General features: G+C 46.6%; 1 protein-coding gene across 1 annotated transcript; it reads left to right on the top strand.

The window, feature by feature from the left end:
* The first annotated feature begins 14951 nt into the window (after positions 1 to 14951).
* Positions 14952 to 18459, top strand: LOC123043932 (tau-cadinol synthase). The gene is made up of 7 exons (XM_044466538.1): positions 14952 to 15062; positions 15594 to 15849; positions 16134 to 16506; positions 16585 to 16803; positions 16892 to 17027; positions 17790 to 18038; positions 18131 to 18459. Exons 1-7 carry the CDS (start codon positions 14952 to 14954, stop codon positions 18422 to 18424), a joined length of 1638 nt encoding a protein of 545 aa, XP_044322473.1. The 3' UTR covers positions 18425 to 18459.
* Positions 18460 to 19975: the final 1516 nt, after the last annotated feature.

Below are 19975 nucleotides of genomic sequence, written 5' to 3'. Positions count from 1 at the left end.
GACGCCGAGGTGGGGACCCACCAGGAGGAGGGGGCTCCGGAGGTGCCGCAAGGCAATCTCCCAGACTTTGCACCAGACTCCACACCGGAACCTGCAGTGGTTCCGGAGTCCGGTAGGCGGCCCCTTCGCAAGAAGGGCAAGACTGTGACACCGGCGGCCTCCGTCCAACCGGAGGTGCCGGATAACTTGCTGGAGGCGCTCAACGACGCTTCCATCAAAGAAGAACACCGCACTGTCATGAGTGCGGTGATTCAGAAGGTTCAGCTCGCCAAGAGCGGGCTGACCGAAGCCTGCAGCAGCCTTCTAACAGGCTTTGAGGTAAGAATGTTAAGACATGTAATATAATACCGCATAGACAATAGCCCCTGATGCTCGGTTCGGTGTTCGAAAAGAAAAGCCAGACTGAGGATCTAAAAAGATATACGCAGGAGGTCTAAAAAATATGTCAATATGGGATTGCAGGCTGCGCTGCTGACCTCTGCCGCACTGACTGCGGAGGTCGATGCTTTGAAGCAGAACCTCGAGCGGTCCGAGAGCGAGCTCGGCCGTGCCAAGAAGCAACTAGAGGACAAGGAAGGTGAGTAACACCGTATTAAATTTGTACCTTATAGAAAAGGATTTTGGTTGCAAGAGAAATAACAAGGATAACGTGGGTACTCCATGGGCCATGAACGAGGTGGCGACCCTGAAGGAGGCCGTGTCCGCGGCCAAACGCAATGCGGCCGCGGAATGAGCCAAGCGAGAAAAGGAGGAGGCGCGGGTGGCGGAGGTGCAGCAAGAGCTCCAGGCTCTCGTGGAAAAACATGAGAGTTTGGAGCGCGACTCAAAGATTCAAGAGTCCGAGCTTGCATCGGCTCTTGAGAGTGCCAAAGCCGCTAAGGCCGAAGCCCACAAGGCCCTCCAGGAAATCGAGGCGGTGAAGAAAATAGCGGCGGGTAAGGCATTTTTCATGCAAAGCAAGCATGTGAATGTGAATTACTTATTACTTACCCGAATTCGGAGCTCTCCAGGAGCGTTCGCAGATCTGCCCCGCAGCGTGTCCGATGTTGCCGCATTCTATCGGTCTGAGGAGGGGAGCTCGACGGAGAAGGTCTTCTGGTCTCAGTATGCTGAAGCCGGACATCTGGTGCCCTTTAGCGACCAGCTGAAGCAGCTGGTCGAGCTCCACAAGGTGGCCGAACAGGCCATGAAGGGCCTCATAGTTCGGCTGTGGCCCGGGGAGGCCATGCCTGGGAGCTACTTCGGCCTGGTGCGGCGGCTAGTGGATGCGTGTCCCTGGGTGGAAGTCGTCAAGCACTCCGCCTGCATTGAAGGTGCCCGTCGGGCCCTTGCCCGTGCAAAAGTGCACTGGGGCAGGATGGACGCTGAGAAGCTTCTGACGGATGCGCCGCCGGCGGGCAAGGAGTATCGCACGCCCGAAATATATTATAAGAGTGTCTTGAAGGGTGCCCGCATGATTGCGGATGAGTGCTCCAAAGATGTAATATTTGAGTAGAATCGCATTGTGTTATCCTGTGCGCTAAAAACTGTGTTCATATGCGCTAAGCAACGCTTATTAATTTATAATATTACCTTCTGTGCGGCCGTTTATCAAACCTGAGAGATGGCAAGTCGTAGGCTTCAGCCCCCATGCCACGAGTGCTGGGGTGTTCGGGACAAACTTGAGCGCTCTTGTTCCCATTGTTGGGTCCATCTAGGGAGGCGCTCAACACAACGAACGAGGCAACCGGACTTATAATGCTTGAACACTCTCACTTAGCCATAGAATTCTATAATTTTAAATTTCGGCGAAGCCCCTAGTGTTCGGAAGACCGAGTTCGGGGCGCTATCCACGCCTGGGCCGGACAAAGCCGGTTCCTTGCTCTAAGCGGCATAATTCTTTAAGGACTCGAAAAGACCTCTCGAACAGCGACCAGCTCTCTCCTTATCATGACGGTCAGTTTTAGCTTTCTCCACTAAGGCGCTCGCCCAGCTCAACCGGGGCGCAATCGCAGTGGTTCTCCCGGTGCTACCTTAGCCGATAAAATGGAACGTAAGGTACCAAAACATGGGACAGGGCAAACCCAACTATTGACCCAAGACATGATTCAGAGCCGATGCATATAATGCTATAAGTTCGGGGTGCCGCACTTGTGAAAGTGTTCGGACTTGTCACACCATAATGCGGGGAACTTAAGCCCCTGGTGTATTCGGCCGTACCGAAGTGTACGGATGCAAGATGTCATAAATGAACATATATACTACCTCCGTTTCAGTTTACAAGTCCTACGCATATATCTAGGTTGCCAATTTTATCACCCTAATATAAACTATATAACACAAAAATTATATCATTTGAAAATAGAACATCTGAAGTTTATATTGATATATTTTTTGTAATATATGACTTGTATTAGGTTGGTCAAATTGACGACCTAGGAATACGCGCACGCCCTCCAAACTGAGAGAGAGGTAGTATAAGAAAGAAATGCAATTATAAGCAAAAAGCGATGCATTGTTTATTCAAGGAATTCTGCGATGAATGCAGAACGATACAAATAGTGCGGTAAGCAAAGGGTAAGATTATTAAACATGTCCCCTTCCAGGGGTGGGCTGCGGAATGGTGTATGAAATGGATTTAATGCTCGTAATGGAGACCACTTGGATACTCGTCGTAGCCCTTCTCCTTCCCTGGCTGTTGCATCGTGTGTTCGGCAGGTCTACTGCCGGACAGGGCCTCTTGTGAATGGAGTCCTGTGCGTAAGAAAAAAGAAAAATAAAAAGAGTCACACACTTGGGAGCCCCTGGTGCGGTTAAGCCGCATTCTAGGCCTGTGGTGGCCGTGCCCCTCCCCCTATGCCCATGGTGTCTCTAGAGCGTAATGATGTACGCGAAGGACCAGTCTTGCAATTTGGCAAGGGCTGGGGTTGGGGCCGCATTGCTACGCGTGCTCGGAACGTGCCAGGTGGTCTTGTTGTAGGTTACTCCGGGCGCGTTTGGCCGTGTCCGGTCGCTTAATGGCCGGACTCCAAAATTGCCTTAAGAGGCTGCTCTGTACTTCTGCCGCGAGAGCCGCTATGTGTTCCTTCGTTCGGAGGGAGCGTTCAGTGTTTTCGTTGACCGTGATGACTCCTCAAGGGCCTAGCATCTTGAGCATGAGGTATGCGTAATGCGGCACCGCGTTGAACTTTGCAAACCCGGTCCGTCCGAGCAGAGCGTGATAGCCGCTGCGGAACGGGACTATGTCGAAGATTAACTCTTCGCTTCAGAAGTTATCCGAGGATCCGAAGACCACTTCCAGTGTGACTGAACCTGTACAATTGGCCTCTACACCTGGTATGATGCCTTTGAAGGTCGTCTTTGTAGGTTTAATCCTTGAGGGGTCTATGCCCATCTTGCGCATTGTATCCTGATAAAGCAGGTTCAGGCTGCTGCCGTCATCCATCAGGACTCTGGTGAGGTAAAATCCATCGACGATTGGGTCTAAAACCAATGCGGCAAATCCGCCATGGCGGATACTGGTGGGGTGGTCCCTTCGATCAAAAGTGATCGGGCAAGAGGACCATGGATTGAACTTTGGGGCGACTGGCTCCATCGCATATACGTCCCTAAGTGCACGCTTCCGCTCCCTCTTGGGTATGTGGGTTGCGTATATCATGTTCACCGTCCGCACTTGTGGGGGGAAACCCTTCTATCCTCTATTGTTCGGCGGCCGGGTCTCTTCCCCGTTATCGCTATGCAGCCCCTTGTCATTGTTTTTGGCGATTAACTTGCCTGCCTGCTTGAATACCCAACAATCCCTGTTGGTGTGGTTAGCTGGCTTTTCAGGGGTGCCGTGTATCTGGCACGAGCGGTCGAGTATTCGGTCCAAATTGGACGGACCCGGAGTAGTTCTTTTGAATGGATTTTTCCGCTGACCGGGTTTGGAGCCTCTGAATCCGGCGTTGACTGTTGTATCCTCAGTGTTGTCGCCGTTAACGCGGTGTTTGTTTTTGTTGCGACGCGACCTGCCATTGCGGTCCTTGTTATCCGAACTGCCAGAATTTTTGCTGAGGTTGTTACTGCGGGCTAGCCAGCTGTCCTCTCCCGCGCAGAAGCGGGTCATGAGTGATGTGAGGGATGCCATGGATTTCGTCTTTTCCTGTCCTAGGTGTCGGGCCAGCCACTCGTCACGGATGTTATGTTTGAAGGCTGCGAGAGCCTCTACATCCGGACAGTCGACGATTTGATTTTTCTTTGTTAAGAACCGTGTCCAGAACTGTCTGGCCGATTCGTCTGGCTGCTGAATTATGTGGCTTAGGTCATCGGCGTCTGGTGGTCGCACATATGTGCCTTGGAAGTTGTCAAGGAATGCGGCTTCCAGGTCCTCCCAACACCCAATTGACTCTCCTGGCAAGCTGTTAAGCCAATGCCGAGATGGTCCTTTAAGCTTGAGTGGGAGATATTTGATGGCGTGGAGATCGTCACCGCGGGCCATGTGGATATGAAGGAGATAGTCTTCGATCCAAACCGCGGGGTCTGTTGTGCCATCGTAGGATTCAATGTTCACGGGTTTAAACCCTTCGGGGATTTGATGATCCATTACTTCATCTATGAAGCATAGTGGGTGTGCGGCGCCTCTATATTGGGCTATATCACGACGTAGCTCAAGCGAGCTTTGTCTACTGTGTTCGGCCCGGCCGGAGTTTTTGTATCCAGCGCGACGGTAGTCGTCGCGCATCGTGGGGCACCCACGTGATCCGTAGATCGATCTTGATTGTCTTGCCTTGTCCTCCAATATGTCTCGCAAGTCCGGCGCATTCCCCCGTGGCTTCGTACTTTTCGAGCAGTGCCGGGGTACGGTTCTGGTGGAGGGCCTAGAGGGCTCTCTGTCGCCGCCACGAGGTGGTCGGTCTGCCGTATTGTGCGCTGGTGATGAAGGTCTATATGCCTCCTCCTCTAATCGGGGGAGCAACTTGCGTTTGGGGTAGCTTTTGGAGGGGCGTTCGAGTTCATGCTCTTCGGCCGTGAGGACTTCAGTCCATCTGTCGGCTAGCAGGTCTTGATCAGCTCTAAGCTGTTGCTGCTTTTTCTTTAGGCTGTTCGCCGTGGCCATTAGCCTGCGTTTAAAACGCTCTTGTTCGACGGGATCCTCAGGCACGACGAATTCGTCGTCGTCGAGGCTTGCCTCGTCTCCGGAGGGAGGTATGTAATTATCATCCTCTACCTCTTCGTCTGCCGCTCTCGGATGAGGGCTGGCTTCTCCGTCCTCCTGTGCTGAATCTTGCTGGAGGGGGTTGTCTTCGGGACTCTCTAGGGTGTTATTATCTCCGGTGCCGGAATCTCCATTCTTGCTGTGGGGGGATTCAGAGCGGCGCCGCTGGCGACGGTGCTTGGGCTGTTTCTTGGAGGAGCCTTCCTCCGCTGCATCCTCACCGTTCCCATCCTTTGGGATGTCCACCATGTATATGTCGTATGACGAGGTGGTCTTCCAGTGCCCCGTAGGCGCTGGTTCTTGGTCGTCTCCGGCATCGTCGTCCATACCGTCGATGTCTTCGGAGTCGTAGTCTACCATGTTGGTTAGATCGTCGACACTGGCTACAAAGTGGGTGGTGGATGGGCTTTGAATTTCTTCGTCATCCGCATCCCAACCGTCCTGACTGCAGTTCGGCCAGGGCTCTCCTGACAGCGAGAGATACTTTAGCGAATTCAGGATGTCGCCAAAAGGTGAGTGTTGAAAGATGTCCGCAGCGGTGAACTCCATGATCGGCGCCCAATCGGATTCGATTGGAGGGGGCGCGGGAGGTTTGGAGTCCGGCGAGGAGTCTGGCACCTCGGAATCACGAGCTTTGCGAGGGACAAGGTCAGTATTCGGCTCCATCATCGTAGGGCTTGCAGCCCCCGAGGCGGTGTCTAGCCACCCATCCTCGATACGCACGGTCGGCTCCGAATTAAGGGTCGGAGCGGACTCATGTGCAGCCTCCAGGGCACTGTCCGGCAGCAGAGCTAAATCATGCCCATCGTGACAGTGCGGCGCGCTCGGCTGTGGCTCGAATCCATCGAAGATCAAGTCTCCGCGGATGTCATCCATGAAGTTTAGACTTCCAAATCTGACCTGACAGCCAGGGGCGTAACTTTCGATCTGCTCCAGATGACCAAGCGAATTGGCCCGCAGTGCAAAGCCGCCGAATACGAAGATCTGTCCGGGAGAAAAGTCTCACCCTGGACTACGTCGTTATTGATGATCGAAGGAGCCATCAAGCCTACTAGTGACGACACAGAGGAACTCTCAATGAAAGCACCAATGTCGGTGTCAAAACCGGCGGATCTCGGGTAGGGGGTCTCGAACTGTGCGTCTAGGCGGATGGTAACAGGAGACAAGGGACACGATGTTTTTACCCAGGTTCGGGCCCTCTCGATGGAGGTAAAACCCTACTCCTGCTTGATTGATATTGATGATATGGGTAGTACAAGAGTGGATCTACCACGAGATCAAGGAGGCTAAACCCTAGAAGCTAGCCTATGGTATGATTGTTGTAATAGTTGTTGTCCTACGGACTAAAACCCTCCAGTTTATATAGACACCGGAGAAGGCTAGGGTTACACAGAGTCGGTTACAATGGTAGGAGATCTACATATCTGTATTCCCAAGCTTGCCTTCCACGCCAAGGAAAGTCCCGTCCGGACACGGGACGGAGTCCTCAATCTTGTATCTTCATAGTCTTGGAGTCCGGCCGATGATGATAGTCCGGCTATCCGGACACCCCCTAGTCTAGGACTCCCTCAGTGCTCTGCATTTATGTTTGGGGTCTCAGAAAGGGCTAGCGAGATACCATTTTGTTATATCATGTTATGATTGTTTTGAGAAAGTGTTGTCATTCGAGTTTTATTATTATGGCTCGCTAGCTGATTATGCTATTGATATGAGTAATTGTGATACCTAGGTGTTATTGTGAGTATGGTTAGTTCATAATATTTGCTGAAACCTGAATGCTGGCTTTACATGTTTACAACAACAAGAGCAAAAAGAGTTTGTAAAAGTTTTTATTTATCACTTTCAGTTTATCAACTGAATTGCTTGAGGACAAGCAAAGGTTTAAGCTTGGGGGAGTTGATACGTCTCCAACGTATCTACTTTTTCAAACACTTTTGCCCTTGTTTTGGACTCTAACTTGCATGATTTGAATGAAACTAACCCGGACTAACGCTGTTTTCAGCAGAACTGCCATGATGTTGTTTTATGTGTAGAAAAGAAAAGTTCTCGGAATGTCCTAAAAATCCACAGAGGCACTCTTTGGAAAATATAAAAAATACTGGCGAAAGAATCAAGACCAGGGGGCCCACACCCGGTCCATGAGGGTGGGGGCACGCCCCCTCCCCCTGGGCACGCCCCCCTGTCTTGTGGGCCCCCTGGACCTCCACCGACATCAACTCCAACTCCATATATTCACGTTCGGGGAGAAAAAAATCAGGGAGAAAGTTTCATTGCATTTTATGACACGGAGCCGCCGCCAAGCCCTAATCTCTCTCGGGAGGGCTGATCTGGAGTCCGTTCGGGGCTCCGGAGAGGGGGATTCGTCGCCGTCGTCATCATCAACAATCCTCCATCACCAATTTCATGATGCTCACCGCCGTGCGTGAGTAATTCCATCGTAGGCTTGCTAGACGGTGATGGGTTGGATGAGATTTACCATGTAATCAAGTTAGTTTTGTTAGGGTTTGATCCCTAGTATCCACTATGTTCTGAGATTGATGTTGCTATGACTTTGCTATGCTTAATGCTTGTCACTAGGGCCCGAGTGCCATGATTTCAGATCTGAACCTATTATGTTTTCATGAATATATGTGTGTTCTTGATCCTATCTTACAAGTCTATAGTCACCTATTATGTGTTATGATCCGACAACCCCGAAGTGACAATAGTCGGGATACTTCTCGGTGATGACTGTAGTTTGAGGAGTTCATGTATTCACTATGTGCTAATGCTTTGTTCCGGTTCTATATTAAAAGGAGGCCTTAATATCCCTTAGTTTCCGCTAGGACCCCGCTGCCACAGGTGGGTAGGACAAAAGATGTCATGCAAGTTCTTTTCCATAAGCACGTATGACTATTTACGGAATACATGCATACATTACATTGACGAACTGGAGCTAGTTCTGTGTCACCCTATGTTATAGCTATTACATGAGGAATCACATCCGGCATAATTATCCATCACTGATCCATTGCCTACGAGCTTTTCACATATTATTTTTCGCTTATTTACTTTTCCGTTGTTATTGTTACAATCACTACAAAACCCAAAAATATTACTTTTGCTACCGTTACCTTTATTATCATACTACTTTGCTACTAAATACTTTGTTGCGGATACTAAGTTATCCAGGTGTGGTTGAATTGACAACTCAACTGCTAATACTCAAGAATATTCTTTGGCTCCCCTTGTGTCGAATCAATAAATTTGGGTTGAATACTTTACCCTCGAAAGCTGTTGCGATCCCCTACACTTGTGGGTTATCATTGTCCTACGGACTAAACCCTCCGGTTTATATAGACACCGGAGGGGGCTAGGGTTATACGGAGTCGGTTACAGAGAAGGAGATCTACATATCCGAATTCCGAAGCTCTCCTTCCACGCAAAGGAGAGTCCCAACCGGGCACGGGACGAAGTCTTCAATCTAGTATCTTCATAGTCCAACAGTCTGACCAAAGTATATAGTCCGGCTGTCTGAGGACCCCTTAATCCAGGTCTCCCTCAGGTGTCGCTAAGCTCGAAAGAGATGGTAGGATAGAGGAGTGCTACAAGGACGCTTTGGCAGGCATTCTTGGAACAACACAAGGCACCAACTACCTGAAACATGATATGGTATTTTAACCTGACGTAGAACAGATTTTTTTTATTACTATACACGTTGATCTAATTATCTCTGCACTCCAGGTTTTCCTACCTACGAACAGCCAAAACGTCCACTGGTTACTTGTGGTCGTAAAGCCCAGAAGGAAGGAGATTCAGGTTCTTGATTCACTTTTCCACTGTATGGTACCCAAAGAAGTACATAACGTGGTGAGAATTTCAACATATTTGATTATAACAAAGGATTTGACATCGTATGTAAGTATTAGTCATAGGCAACTTCTCATCCCATTGGGCTTGCAGGTACGTGGGATGGAAGCACATCTGAGAGCAGCGAAGCGAGTCAATGGGATAGAAAGCAATGCATGGCAAGACATTAACATGATGCAATGGCCAGTACAGAACATTAATGTGCCAAAATCCAATGAGACGCCAGTCAAAAATATTAGCTTTTGTTTTTGTTTTAGATTGTTAATATCTGAATTGCTGATCTAACAACATAAAATGTTGCAGTTCTTCTTGTGCACTGTACATGCTGAAGAACATTGAATTATTTACGGGACTAAAACTGAGGAAGCAATATGACGAATTACGTAGAGTAACACCTAAAATTATGTCATTTTCTGAAACTTATGGAACGATACTAACATATCCTTGCATGCAGGCCTACATCGAGAAATTCAGAAAAGAGCTACCTATTGTGCTTGTCGATTCACCCTACAACAAAATGAAATACAAGAATAGGTTCAAGCAGTACCATGCTAGGCTATCGGATGCAGCTGCGGTTGAAGACGGCGAAGATGCAAGCAGTTAGTCCAGCAGTGTGGAGTGTACACTTGGCCATAAAGCGATAGAGTAGGGTGTGGTTGGGTTTTAGTCCCGAAGAAGGTTTCCTAGCTGTGTTCTTAGTCCATTGCACATGAGTCAAGTTGTAAAACTTCAATAATATTGGTTACAATATTTTGCTTGAAATAAATTTGGTCTCTACGGGATCTCGTAGAAATCTATATTTGCTTTTTACTACCATTTACAGTAATGGTGCCTGGGGCAACCCTAGAAGAATAATGGATTATGATATGTCTATTTTCATACGAGAGAAAAAGGTACAAGCATGAGCATAGCCTCACAACAGAAAAAAAAATAGCGCCTGATTCACATGCAATCCCAGCTATGTCTCGTAGGCAAGCCGCAAAGCCAAAAAAATAGAGCATAGGATAACAAGAGTAAAGCACGTACCATAGGGGGCCTCTGCAGGTGCTGCAACGCTGAATTGAAGTGATCACCTTCAGGAGCACAGTGGTGTGGCCATGGTATATCCATCCTGCCTCAAGGAATCACATAGCATGTTCTGTCATAGCCTTACAAAACAGAGGAAAAATTATTACTTGTACTAACCTTGTCAAGTGTGTGCATGTACCAAATGTTGGACATAACTAAACACGAAAGAATGAAATGCAACATATGGAAGAATCGAATGCTCATTCCTTTCTCTCTGCTTTTTGCGAGGATCATTACTCTCCCTTTAACAAGGCTAAAACATCATAATAAGAATTAACAGCAATCTTTAAAAGGTGGATATCCCATGTGAATCTAATTTTTCTTATAAAGCACATGCCAAGTCTGTTGATCCCAGTCCAGCAATTGCACAAGAAGAAGCGAGCATCATAAATATTGAGCAACATAAGCTATGAATTGTCTATAGTACATTCTAAAATTAATAGCTTGTCATCTGTATTGATCTCCAAATCTCACCTATCAGCCAAATTGAAAGAATACATGTTGAATGCAACAATTGAACGTTCGTAGATCATGCAGCCGGGCTGGACGAATGGGGCTGGCCGTCGAGGCCGGCGGCCGGCTTCATCTAGTCCCGCAGAACATGATCCATACACAACCACCTTGCCATCGGACGAGATGCATGGCCAGATCAAAGCTGCAGCCATGGCTGAGAAATGATATGTAGAGAACGCAAACAACCAATTGGGGTGTGAGAAAGAGGTTGCCTATAACCTTGTGGCTATAGGCACCCGCATGGAGGACTGGGAGGTGGATGGCGCCGACTCTTCGCCGGCGGCCGCCGCAGGGAGGGCAGTGCGCCTCCTCCCGTATTCGTTGAAAAGGTGGTGCGAGATCGCGAGGGAATTGGGGTGGAGGAAGGGAGGGGCCGCGACGCGCGGCTAGATCCTGCCGGCGAGGAGGGAGGGAGAGGCCGCGACGAGCGGCTAGATCCTGCCGGCGTGGATTAAAACCCTAGCGGCGGCGAGGAATAAACCCTAGCGAACGGGATAAAAGTCGAACCGAAAATAGCCCTGAAATTCGTACTGAGAATACCATCAAAATATTTGGGAGGGAAAATCAGATCAGTTCGAAATATTTTTTCTCCTGAAAATGCCCTTCGGGGTCTGATATAATACACGTGACATCAGCGTATTGCATCGGATCTGGACCGTCGAATTCGCTTCGACGGACGGTCCATATCGTTCGGATGCACCGTAAAATGACTCTAGAAAAAGAGTGGCATCATCCCATACAAGTACCACGAAGCAAGTTTCCTGGTGGTATATATTGGCGTTCAACAATCCGACAACCAAGTAAATCTAATCTGACAACTAAGTGGCTCATAATCTGGAAACCAAGTGATATTAATCTGGCTATTACTGATGTAAACAAGAGTTGTCAAAACATGTTAACATGTGATTTAGTTCTGAAGATCTCGTTGTGAGGTAGCCAATGGTGAAAGCGGATCATCGATCGGATTAACAATTTGGAAGATATAAAATAATAAAATCTCAAAATAAAAAAAACCTTTGATGATGTTATGCCTATGTATCTTTGCATGCATGTATGAGAGAGAGAGAGAGAGAGAGAGAGAGAGAGAGAGAGAGAGAGAGAGAGAGAGAGAGAGAGAGAGAGAGAGAGAGAGAGAGAGAGAGAGAGAGAGAGAGAGAGAGAGAGGAGCCGCGGCATGAAAAGACCTCTGGTGAAGTCCAAGAACGAAAGGAAAAATCAATCGGCCCGACATGACCTCAAGCCCTTAACCAGATCGATCGAGCAGGGCAGCATGCTCGCTATCTTGAACGAAGGTCCTCCGATCCATGTCGCCGTCCTCTTGGCAGCCGTGCTCAAGGTATTTTCGCCGAAACTCTGATCGGAACATCACGCGGCTGCTATATCGTAATTAATGACCCGCTAGGCCTACAACTTGACATCGTTAAAGGAGAGCAGGTTCCTACGCAGCCAGAAAAGGTCTCTGTTCTTACTTCACTATCCATCGGGTCGGTCAGCTATGGCTGTCACACAGCCGGACCTCGTCCATCGGTCGTCACGCAGACGACGAGAGAGCGGCTGCCATGCATGAATGAATGGGCCGGATTTCTAAAACGGATTTCTGGTGCACCGGGGTGGGGCAACGGAGCATGTTATTTTGAACTGCTCAAAAAAGGTGTTTAAAAGATTTAAAATAATATAAATTTTTAACATGAATACGCATGCATGCCAGTGAAATTTCGTTCAATAGTACAGTACGTTATATTATGTGCTGCACAAAAGAGACAAATTTTCAGCCAAGAACAACAAAAAATGTCTTTTTGTATCTTTTACATGTGAGCAAGTATATTGCTGAAAATTTGACCAGTTACACTGCACTGCTATATCTGTGTGCACACAAAAATTTAGAAAAAAATTCAAGCCGTAAAAATCTGGTCTTTTGAACTTAAAAAAAAACAGGCACTGTGTGCCCGTGCTCAGCTGTCAATTTTCGCCGGATTTCACACTTTAAGGACCAGCTCGCGCGGTCGGTCTAGCTAAATTAATTTCTCATTAGCCATTACGAACGCGGGCAGTCTACACGGAAGCATAGGCGTAAAATGCAATATTGGGGCCCTAATTTTCATGGGTAGTAACCGTGATGGGGAAAGAAGTGACTGAACTTGGAGCTTCTGAACTAACACCTGAGCTCAGCTCGTGGTGACACTTCAAGTGCAAGTTACACGGAGGTACGCGCACGACACGACGGATTCAAGTTCAAGATGACGGAGGGCATGCTCGGCAACGTCGTGTTCGTTGGAATTGTATCAGACGCATTGACAATTAGGCTTGTCTTCTCCCAAAGTCCCAATGGTGACGCATATTATATTAGAGAGGAAATTTCACAAACCACCAACTATCGATGTTGATTTTACACAAAACACCTACTATATGGGTTTGTTACACAGAATAACAAATATTGATGTAATCTGCTGTGGCTAGCTCTAATCCAATGTTTACATAGGTTGGTGTGATTTCTAATGGGTGGGTCCGACATGTAAGTGCATGTTGGCAAAGAAGATCGACCGCATGTTCAAAATTTAACATGTTTACAAAAATGTGAAAAAACTCGGTAGATTGTACGTTTACTCAACTAATCAAGAAAAACTAAATTGGACTAAGTGTTTAAAGATATTGAAAGTTTTAGTTGGTCCGCTGATGTGTCCAGTATTTTTTTCCCTTTTACCATGTGTGCACTTACAAGCAGGTTTTTCTTTCTTGTTACCATGTGTGCACTTACAAGCAGGATACACTGGTTGAAAATCATGTCAACATACCTGAATGTTGGATTAAACACGATTGCAACAAATTACATCAATATGTAGTGCTGTATGCAACAAATCTATATAATGGGTGATTTGTGCAAAATCAGTATCAATAGTTGGTGGTTTGAGCAATTTCCACTAAATTGGATCTGGCGTGGAGGTGTAGTCCTAGCTGACCACTCTTGAAGAAGAAAACATTTGTGAACCAACCTGTGGTTGGATGGTTAGAGAGACTGTGGTATCCCCAGTCCACCAGGGTTCAAATCCCGGTGCTCGCATTTATTTCTGGATTTATTTCAGGATTTCCGGCGATGCGCATAGACGAAGCGCCTACGGTGACTCTGTAAATCTCAAGATGATATGTCGGCTCAGTCTTTCGGAGGTGTTTTCTGTAAAAGGAGGTTGAGCTCCGCCCTCTGCATCATATGATGCATACAGTCAAATTATTTTATTATTCAATAATGTGTTACAAAATAAAACATTGATCCTTTCGAATCCACGTTCTAGACAACAAAAATCACTCCACCTACAAACTTGATGATAATGGTGTCATGATCATGGCCGCTTGCCCTGACTTCACCCCTGCACATAGCATCTAAAATCGGAGCACTCGTCCAGCAGACCCTTGGCATATGGCGCATGCGCACGCTTCAGAAGTCGTCGGCACCGTCTTTCGTGAACCCATCTTTGGTACAAGGATCAATGAAAATGAAATGATCTTGCCAGGCCTGCCGTCGACGCCAGACAGCGCCACTACCCTGCGCTTGTCCATCATCAAGAGTCCACCGCCGAGACCCAGTTACACCATGCCGCTGAGACTCGCCGTCTTCGACTCGGAAGACCACGCCGCTCCACCTCAGGACCCCTCCAGCCATCACATGCTTCAAAAGATGTACGATGCCGCATTGCCGCCATCGTCCGATCTGGGAGACCTGGATCTAGGGCTTCCCAGAGCAGCATGACCGGAAAATACACTACCATCGTCTGCCATGACCGAACTCGGCGAGGTTTTCACCGGCGGACGCAACTCGCCGTCGACGCCGCCTCTAGGCACCGCCACATGAAGCCACCTCTTGGTCCCTCATCCCCGATGAAAGGGACGCCGCCGTGGTGATCGGAGCTGCTGCCCCGGGGGTGCCGTAGATCTCCGCCGAGTCTGACGTCCCCACGTTGTCGCCGGACCGACGCCATGCTGCCGAAGATCTCGCGCCGCCGTGCACCACCCTTCCAGGAAGTCGAGGCACGGGACGCTAGATCCCCGTCATACCCTTCACCAGCAATTCATGGGTTTTCCCTATGACCACCTCTAGGGACGACGAGGGGCCGACGGGAAGGAGGAGGAGGTGGTGGAGGCGGGGGCTAGGGTTAGCGCCCCCGATCGCCATGGAGAAGGTGACGCAAGGGACGCGATATGTTGCTCTCCTTGGCAGGTGAGCAGCATGTGAACACGAAAGACCAGCGTTTCAGGTCTTCTCAAAGCCACGCTGTGTATATAAGGCCGTCGACCGTTCCAGGTTTTCTCAAAGCCACACCACTACAACAATCACCAGATCACTTCACATTTTATCATGGCGTCTCATGATGCTACCGCCACCGTCACCGTTCCAGAGATGGCGCCTGTGTTTCATCCCACGGTGTGGGGTGACTTCTTCATCAACTACAATTCAGAACCGTTACAGGCATGTTTTCTCTTGTTACAGCAGTAATACCAGCATCCGGGAGCAGTACATTTTTTCAGTCTGCATGTTTTTCCTTTGGTTTTATGTGCCGAATCCCAGTTGTTTTATGGCCCGACCTAAGGTTATTACCTGGTCTGGAGCCCTTGTTGAGATATATGCCTGGATTCTGTTTGTTTGTTTGTTGGATTTCAGTTTTGTTTCGATAAACTGATAAAACTTCAAGATTGCATTCAAACCCTTCTTCGGGAGATTTTGATGTTATAAGTAACTTGGAACTATCATCTCATGTTTCTTGTTTCCCTTTGCAGTTTCTATTTATATTTAGACATGGCACAGTCTGTTTTCCTGTGCAGAATAGCTAAACGATTATGTAAAAACAATAGTAACAACTAATGGCTGCAACTTTAACCAAGAACAATCTTGCTTTCTAACACTACTATTTTCTTCCCTTGTCACATGGTTAAATAAATTTCACCATGGACATGGTTTCAGTCAACACTGCGTAACATATATTTTGGTAATGCCATGTAGATGTCAGAGGAAAGGATGACAGAGAGGTCCAATCAACTGAAGGAGAAAATAATCGGGTTATTTTCGTGCGGTGCCATAGTTGAGCAACTGAACCTTGTAGACACACTCCAACACCTAAGCGTAGATCATCATTTTCATGAACAAATTGACTCCACATTAAGAAGCACTCATGCTGGTGAATTCAATAGCTCCAGCCTTCATCATGTCGCCCTTCGGTTCCGCATACTGAGGCAGCAAGGCTTCTGGGTGTCTCCAGGTATACACTAATAACCCAACCTCCTGAAATATTGTATTGTCCATAAAAGTTTCTTTTTTATGTAAGTAGCCGTTGTTAAACTTTGAGTTTTTCGCTTGATGCAATTACTAATACAGAACAAGCTTAAAATTCACATCGTGTCACGTAAAAGCAGCTTGGTCTGGAATACTGATGTGTTGCTTGCTTTAAAAAAAGTACAAAACATATGCAGGCAATAAAGAAGAGAGAATCACCAATGCTAGCCATATATGCTCATAAGATGTATCATGTATCTCTTCTTGCAGATGTATTCAGCAAGTTCAAAGATGAAGATGGGGCCTTCCATGCTAACATAACTAACGACCCAAGGGGGCTATTAAGTTTGTACAATGCAGCATACCTTTTTATCCATGGGGAGACAGAGCTTGAAGAAAGCATCTCATTTGCGAGGCAACACCTTGAATCGATGGAAGGTAAGCTTGAGTACCCATTGGCAGAGCAAGTCAGGCGCGCCCTTCACTTACCACTGCCAAGGACCTTGAAGAGAGTAGAAGCACTGCATTATATGTCAGAGTACAAAGAAGAGACGATGCACAACTCCTCCATCCTGGAGTTCGCCAAACTGGATTTCAACCTTCTGCAACGTCTCCACTTGAAAGAGCTCAAGGCTCTCTCTAGGTAACATATATTAAGATAGGTTGATATGTAGCAGAGAATATTGTTTTTACAGAACACTAACAACAAACACACTTTCAGATGGTGGAAAAATCTTTACAGAGAAGTGGGGCTTAACTACTCACGGGATCGTGTGGTTGAGTGCTACTTCTGGGCGTATACGGCATACTATGAGAAAGAGTATACACGTGCAAGGATGATTCTTGCCAAGATAATCGCAATAATAATAATGACAGACGACACTTACGATGTCCGTGCTACTTTGGTGGAGTGTAGACAGCTCAATGAAGCTATACAAAGGTTGGGGCTGCTTGATCTTCTTAATTTGAGAATAAAACATGATTCACAAAATTGCATTCAATGGCGTAGCTAATTAATCTGTATGCAGATGGGAGGAGAGTGCTACTTCTTTTCTACCAGAGTACTTACAGAAATTCTTCCTCAAGCTGATGAGCACCTTCAAGGAGTTTGAGGATGAATTGAAACCAGATGAGAAGTACAGGGTCGCTTTTAGCACAAAAGCGGTACATCACTCTCATCTCACAACCAAAAGACGACTATTTTCCTTACTTTTTATATTTATTTTTGTTGAGATATATTGTCCACCTCTCCCCAACAGTTTGAACTTTTAGATGAGTTGGTTGGAGTATGAATTCAATATGGTATCCGGACTGAAAGGTCTTGAGTTCAAGACCCTGCCAACGCAGTATTAAAAAAAGATTCTACGATTTACATCGAAGGACTAAAATAGCCTAGAAGTGAGGGAGGTGTTGAAATATATTGTCCATCTCTCTCTATCAATTCGGACTTTTGAAGCAACTAGCTCGAGCATGAATTCAATATTTTTTCCATTATCTTTTTGTAACCCTCGATCACAAATTTTACCCTTTTTTCTCATAACACCTACCACACTTGGGACTTAAAACAAACAATAGTGGTAAATGTATTAAAAAAACTATATCTACCAGTTGATGACTTTTCACATCCGAAGATCTCCAGTACACAGAACTTTATGCTGCATATGCAGCATGGTCTGCACAAATATGAAATACTGTTTAGATCTAGAAATCATATACTTCGATATGAGATAAAAGTTTTACTAGAAATTCAGTACTGATATAGGTACTCCCAGCCCAAGTGGATAGCAAATCCGATTCTATATCATAATAGCGAAAAACACATGGAGTATATTTCAACTATTAATTGTCTACATTCATATCCACGATGCCGACATATCAAAATCTTTCATCAGAAGTACTAATACGGTTTCACTTTCTCACTTGTAGTTTCAAATATTATCAAGCAACTATCTCCAAGAAGCCGAATGGTTTCATCAGAATCACAAGCCAAGATTCAATGATCAAGTGAAGGTATCTAGTGTGTGCTCAGGCGGGCCATGGGTATGTGTTGGGCTGCTAGTTGGTATGGGTGATACCGCAACCAAGGAGGCACTGGAATGGGCCCTCGGTTGCACCGATGCTGTCAGGGCTTGTGCAGAGGTGACGCGCTTCATGAATGATCTAGCTTCATTTAAGGTGCACATTACATCTCCAAGATTACCAGCTATATTGTTGATCCTTTTATCATGATGGCACCCCTGATTAAGCATTTGTTTGTTTGTTCACAGCGTGGGAAGAACAAAAATGATGTGGCCAGCTCCGTGGAATGTTACATCAGTGAGCACGGCGTGGCGAGTGAGGTCGCCATTGCCAAGATAGGTTCTCTGATCGAAGACGCATGGAAGACTACGAACCAAGCAGGCTTTGAGCTCCCTGAGCTGCTGCTTCCGGCGGTGCAGCGAGTCGCAAATATAACGATCAGCATGCCCTTCATGTATGATGACAAGACAGATGCTTTTACATTCAGCAGCCGTCTTGAGGGGACGATTAAGCGACTGTTTGTCAATCCTGTTGAGCTCTAGACATGGGGGTGTGGTACATGCCAGTTCATGAAATCATCCGCGGACAGAAGCAAGCACCAGCTACCCCATGCTAATGAGATGTATCAGGACACTTCCAATCTGGTGCACCTTGGCTTGATCAGTATCTTTGTGAACAATTTACTATGAATACAATAAGGCTTGCATTATTTGCTATTCCCTCCGTCCCAAAATAAATGTCGCCTCAAGTCTATTAGTATAACTTTGTGCTAAAATTTGTACAAACTTAAGACACTTATTTTGGGATGGAGTATTACTTGAAATGCAACAAAACATAGCTTTAGTTTTCTTATCAGGCTTACTGCGCATTATCTGTCGTGTATTTTGTGAACAATACTATGAGTAAAATATAAAGGAACTGTATAATCAGCACATTGACACTAAAATCAACTACTGTGACTATACTAGAAATCAGCAAAACAAGGCTTCAAGTTTGTTTGAACTGTTGCAAATATTAGCATTTTTTCGACTAAGGTCCAGTTATTTTGCTGGCTTTTTTGGGCTTCCAGAATAAGCTGGCCCTACCCAGCTTATTCTAGAAGCCCAACCAAAAATTTATTTCTAGAAGCCTACTAGTCAAGTCTTAACTACTAGGCTTCTAAAAAAATAAATTTGATTGGGCTTCTAGAATAAGTTGGGTAGCGGGCAGCTTATTCCAGCTTATTCTAGAAGCCACCAAAAGAATTGACCCTAATTCCCGCGGCACGCGTCGTGGCGACGTGGGCGGCGAAGCAGGAGGAGCGCGTGTGTACAATTTCTATTCCCAAGCTTCCAATCGCATGTGGTAAAGCAGCCCTTATAAAGAGATTTCACTCTTCTTACTAAACTTCCAACCACTTGCCACGCACCTAAATGGGCCTTAGAGATTAATCAGGAATTATTGTCTTATATGGGCCTAAGCCCATCTATAATCCATCATGAACACAAAACAAAAAGCAAAAATGAAATATTCTGCTATGATGACTGAACATTTCTCAAAGAAAAGTAGAGGATAGGTAAACCTAGGGATGCAGGGCGGTGCCCGATCTGCTCTGCTCCGTAGTCAAAACAGGCTAGATTAGTTATAGCAGATTTTCAGGGATGTAGTTCAGCTTGAACTAACATTTCACTTTTGCGGGCTTAAGCGGGACGCGGCCCTGCATTCCTAGGTAAACCTGACAAACATTACTATCAGCTGCCGTGTACAGAACTAGATAGGACAATACTGACTGTGACCCTTCAAAAAATAACACTGACTGCTGCTTGGAAAATAATCAACACTAAAAATCGACATGACCTTATGGAAACAATGATTAGCTGAGCATTGCCTATCTGGCTCTACACATGGTCCACATAGTCCTACAGAAAGAAAGAAAGACTCAATGGTGTGAGCTACTGTTTCAAAGCCACAAAAAAGATGAGTAGTTTACCGAAAAAGGGTTTCCCTTCGCTTTATATATAAAGCACCATCACCGCTACAACCGATAGACCGAACAACGCACACAACGCACACACCCAAGGCTAGATACAAAGGTGCCGGACACCGACACATCA

The sequence above is a fragment of the Triticum aestivum genome, chromosome 2B (genome assembly GCF_018294505.1).
Source record: "Triticum aestivum cultivar Chinese Spring chromosome 2B, IWGSC CS RefSeq v2.1, whole genome shotgun sequence".
In the NCBI taxonomy this organism is placed as follows: Eukaryota; Viridiplantae; Streptophyta; class Magnoliopsida; order Poales; family Poaceae; genus Triticum; species Triticum aestivum.
The sequence above is the reverse complement of the archived record's forward strand: the minus strand, read 5'-3'. Positions and strand labels throughout refer to the sequence as shown.

Excerpts from the sequence above, each read along its gene's own strand:
- LOC123043932 (XM_044466538.1), top strand. The coding sequence starts at position 14,952 with ATGGCGTCTCATGATGCTACCGCCACCGTCACCGTTCCAGAGATGGCG. Across the intron at positions 17,028-17,789 it reads TCGCTTTTAGCACAAAAGCG|TTTCAAATATTATCAAGCAA; the intron begins GTACATCACTCT and ends TCTCACTTGTAG. Across the intron at positions 18,039-18,130 it reads ATGATCTAGCTTCATTTAAG|CGTGGGAAGAACAAAAATGA; the intron begins GTGCACATTACA and ends GTTTGTTCACAG.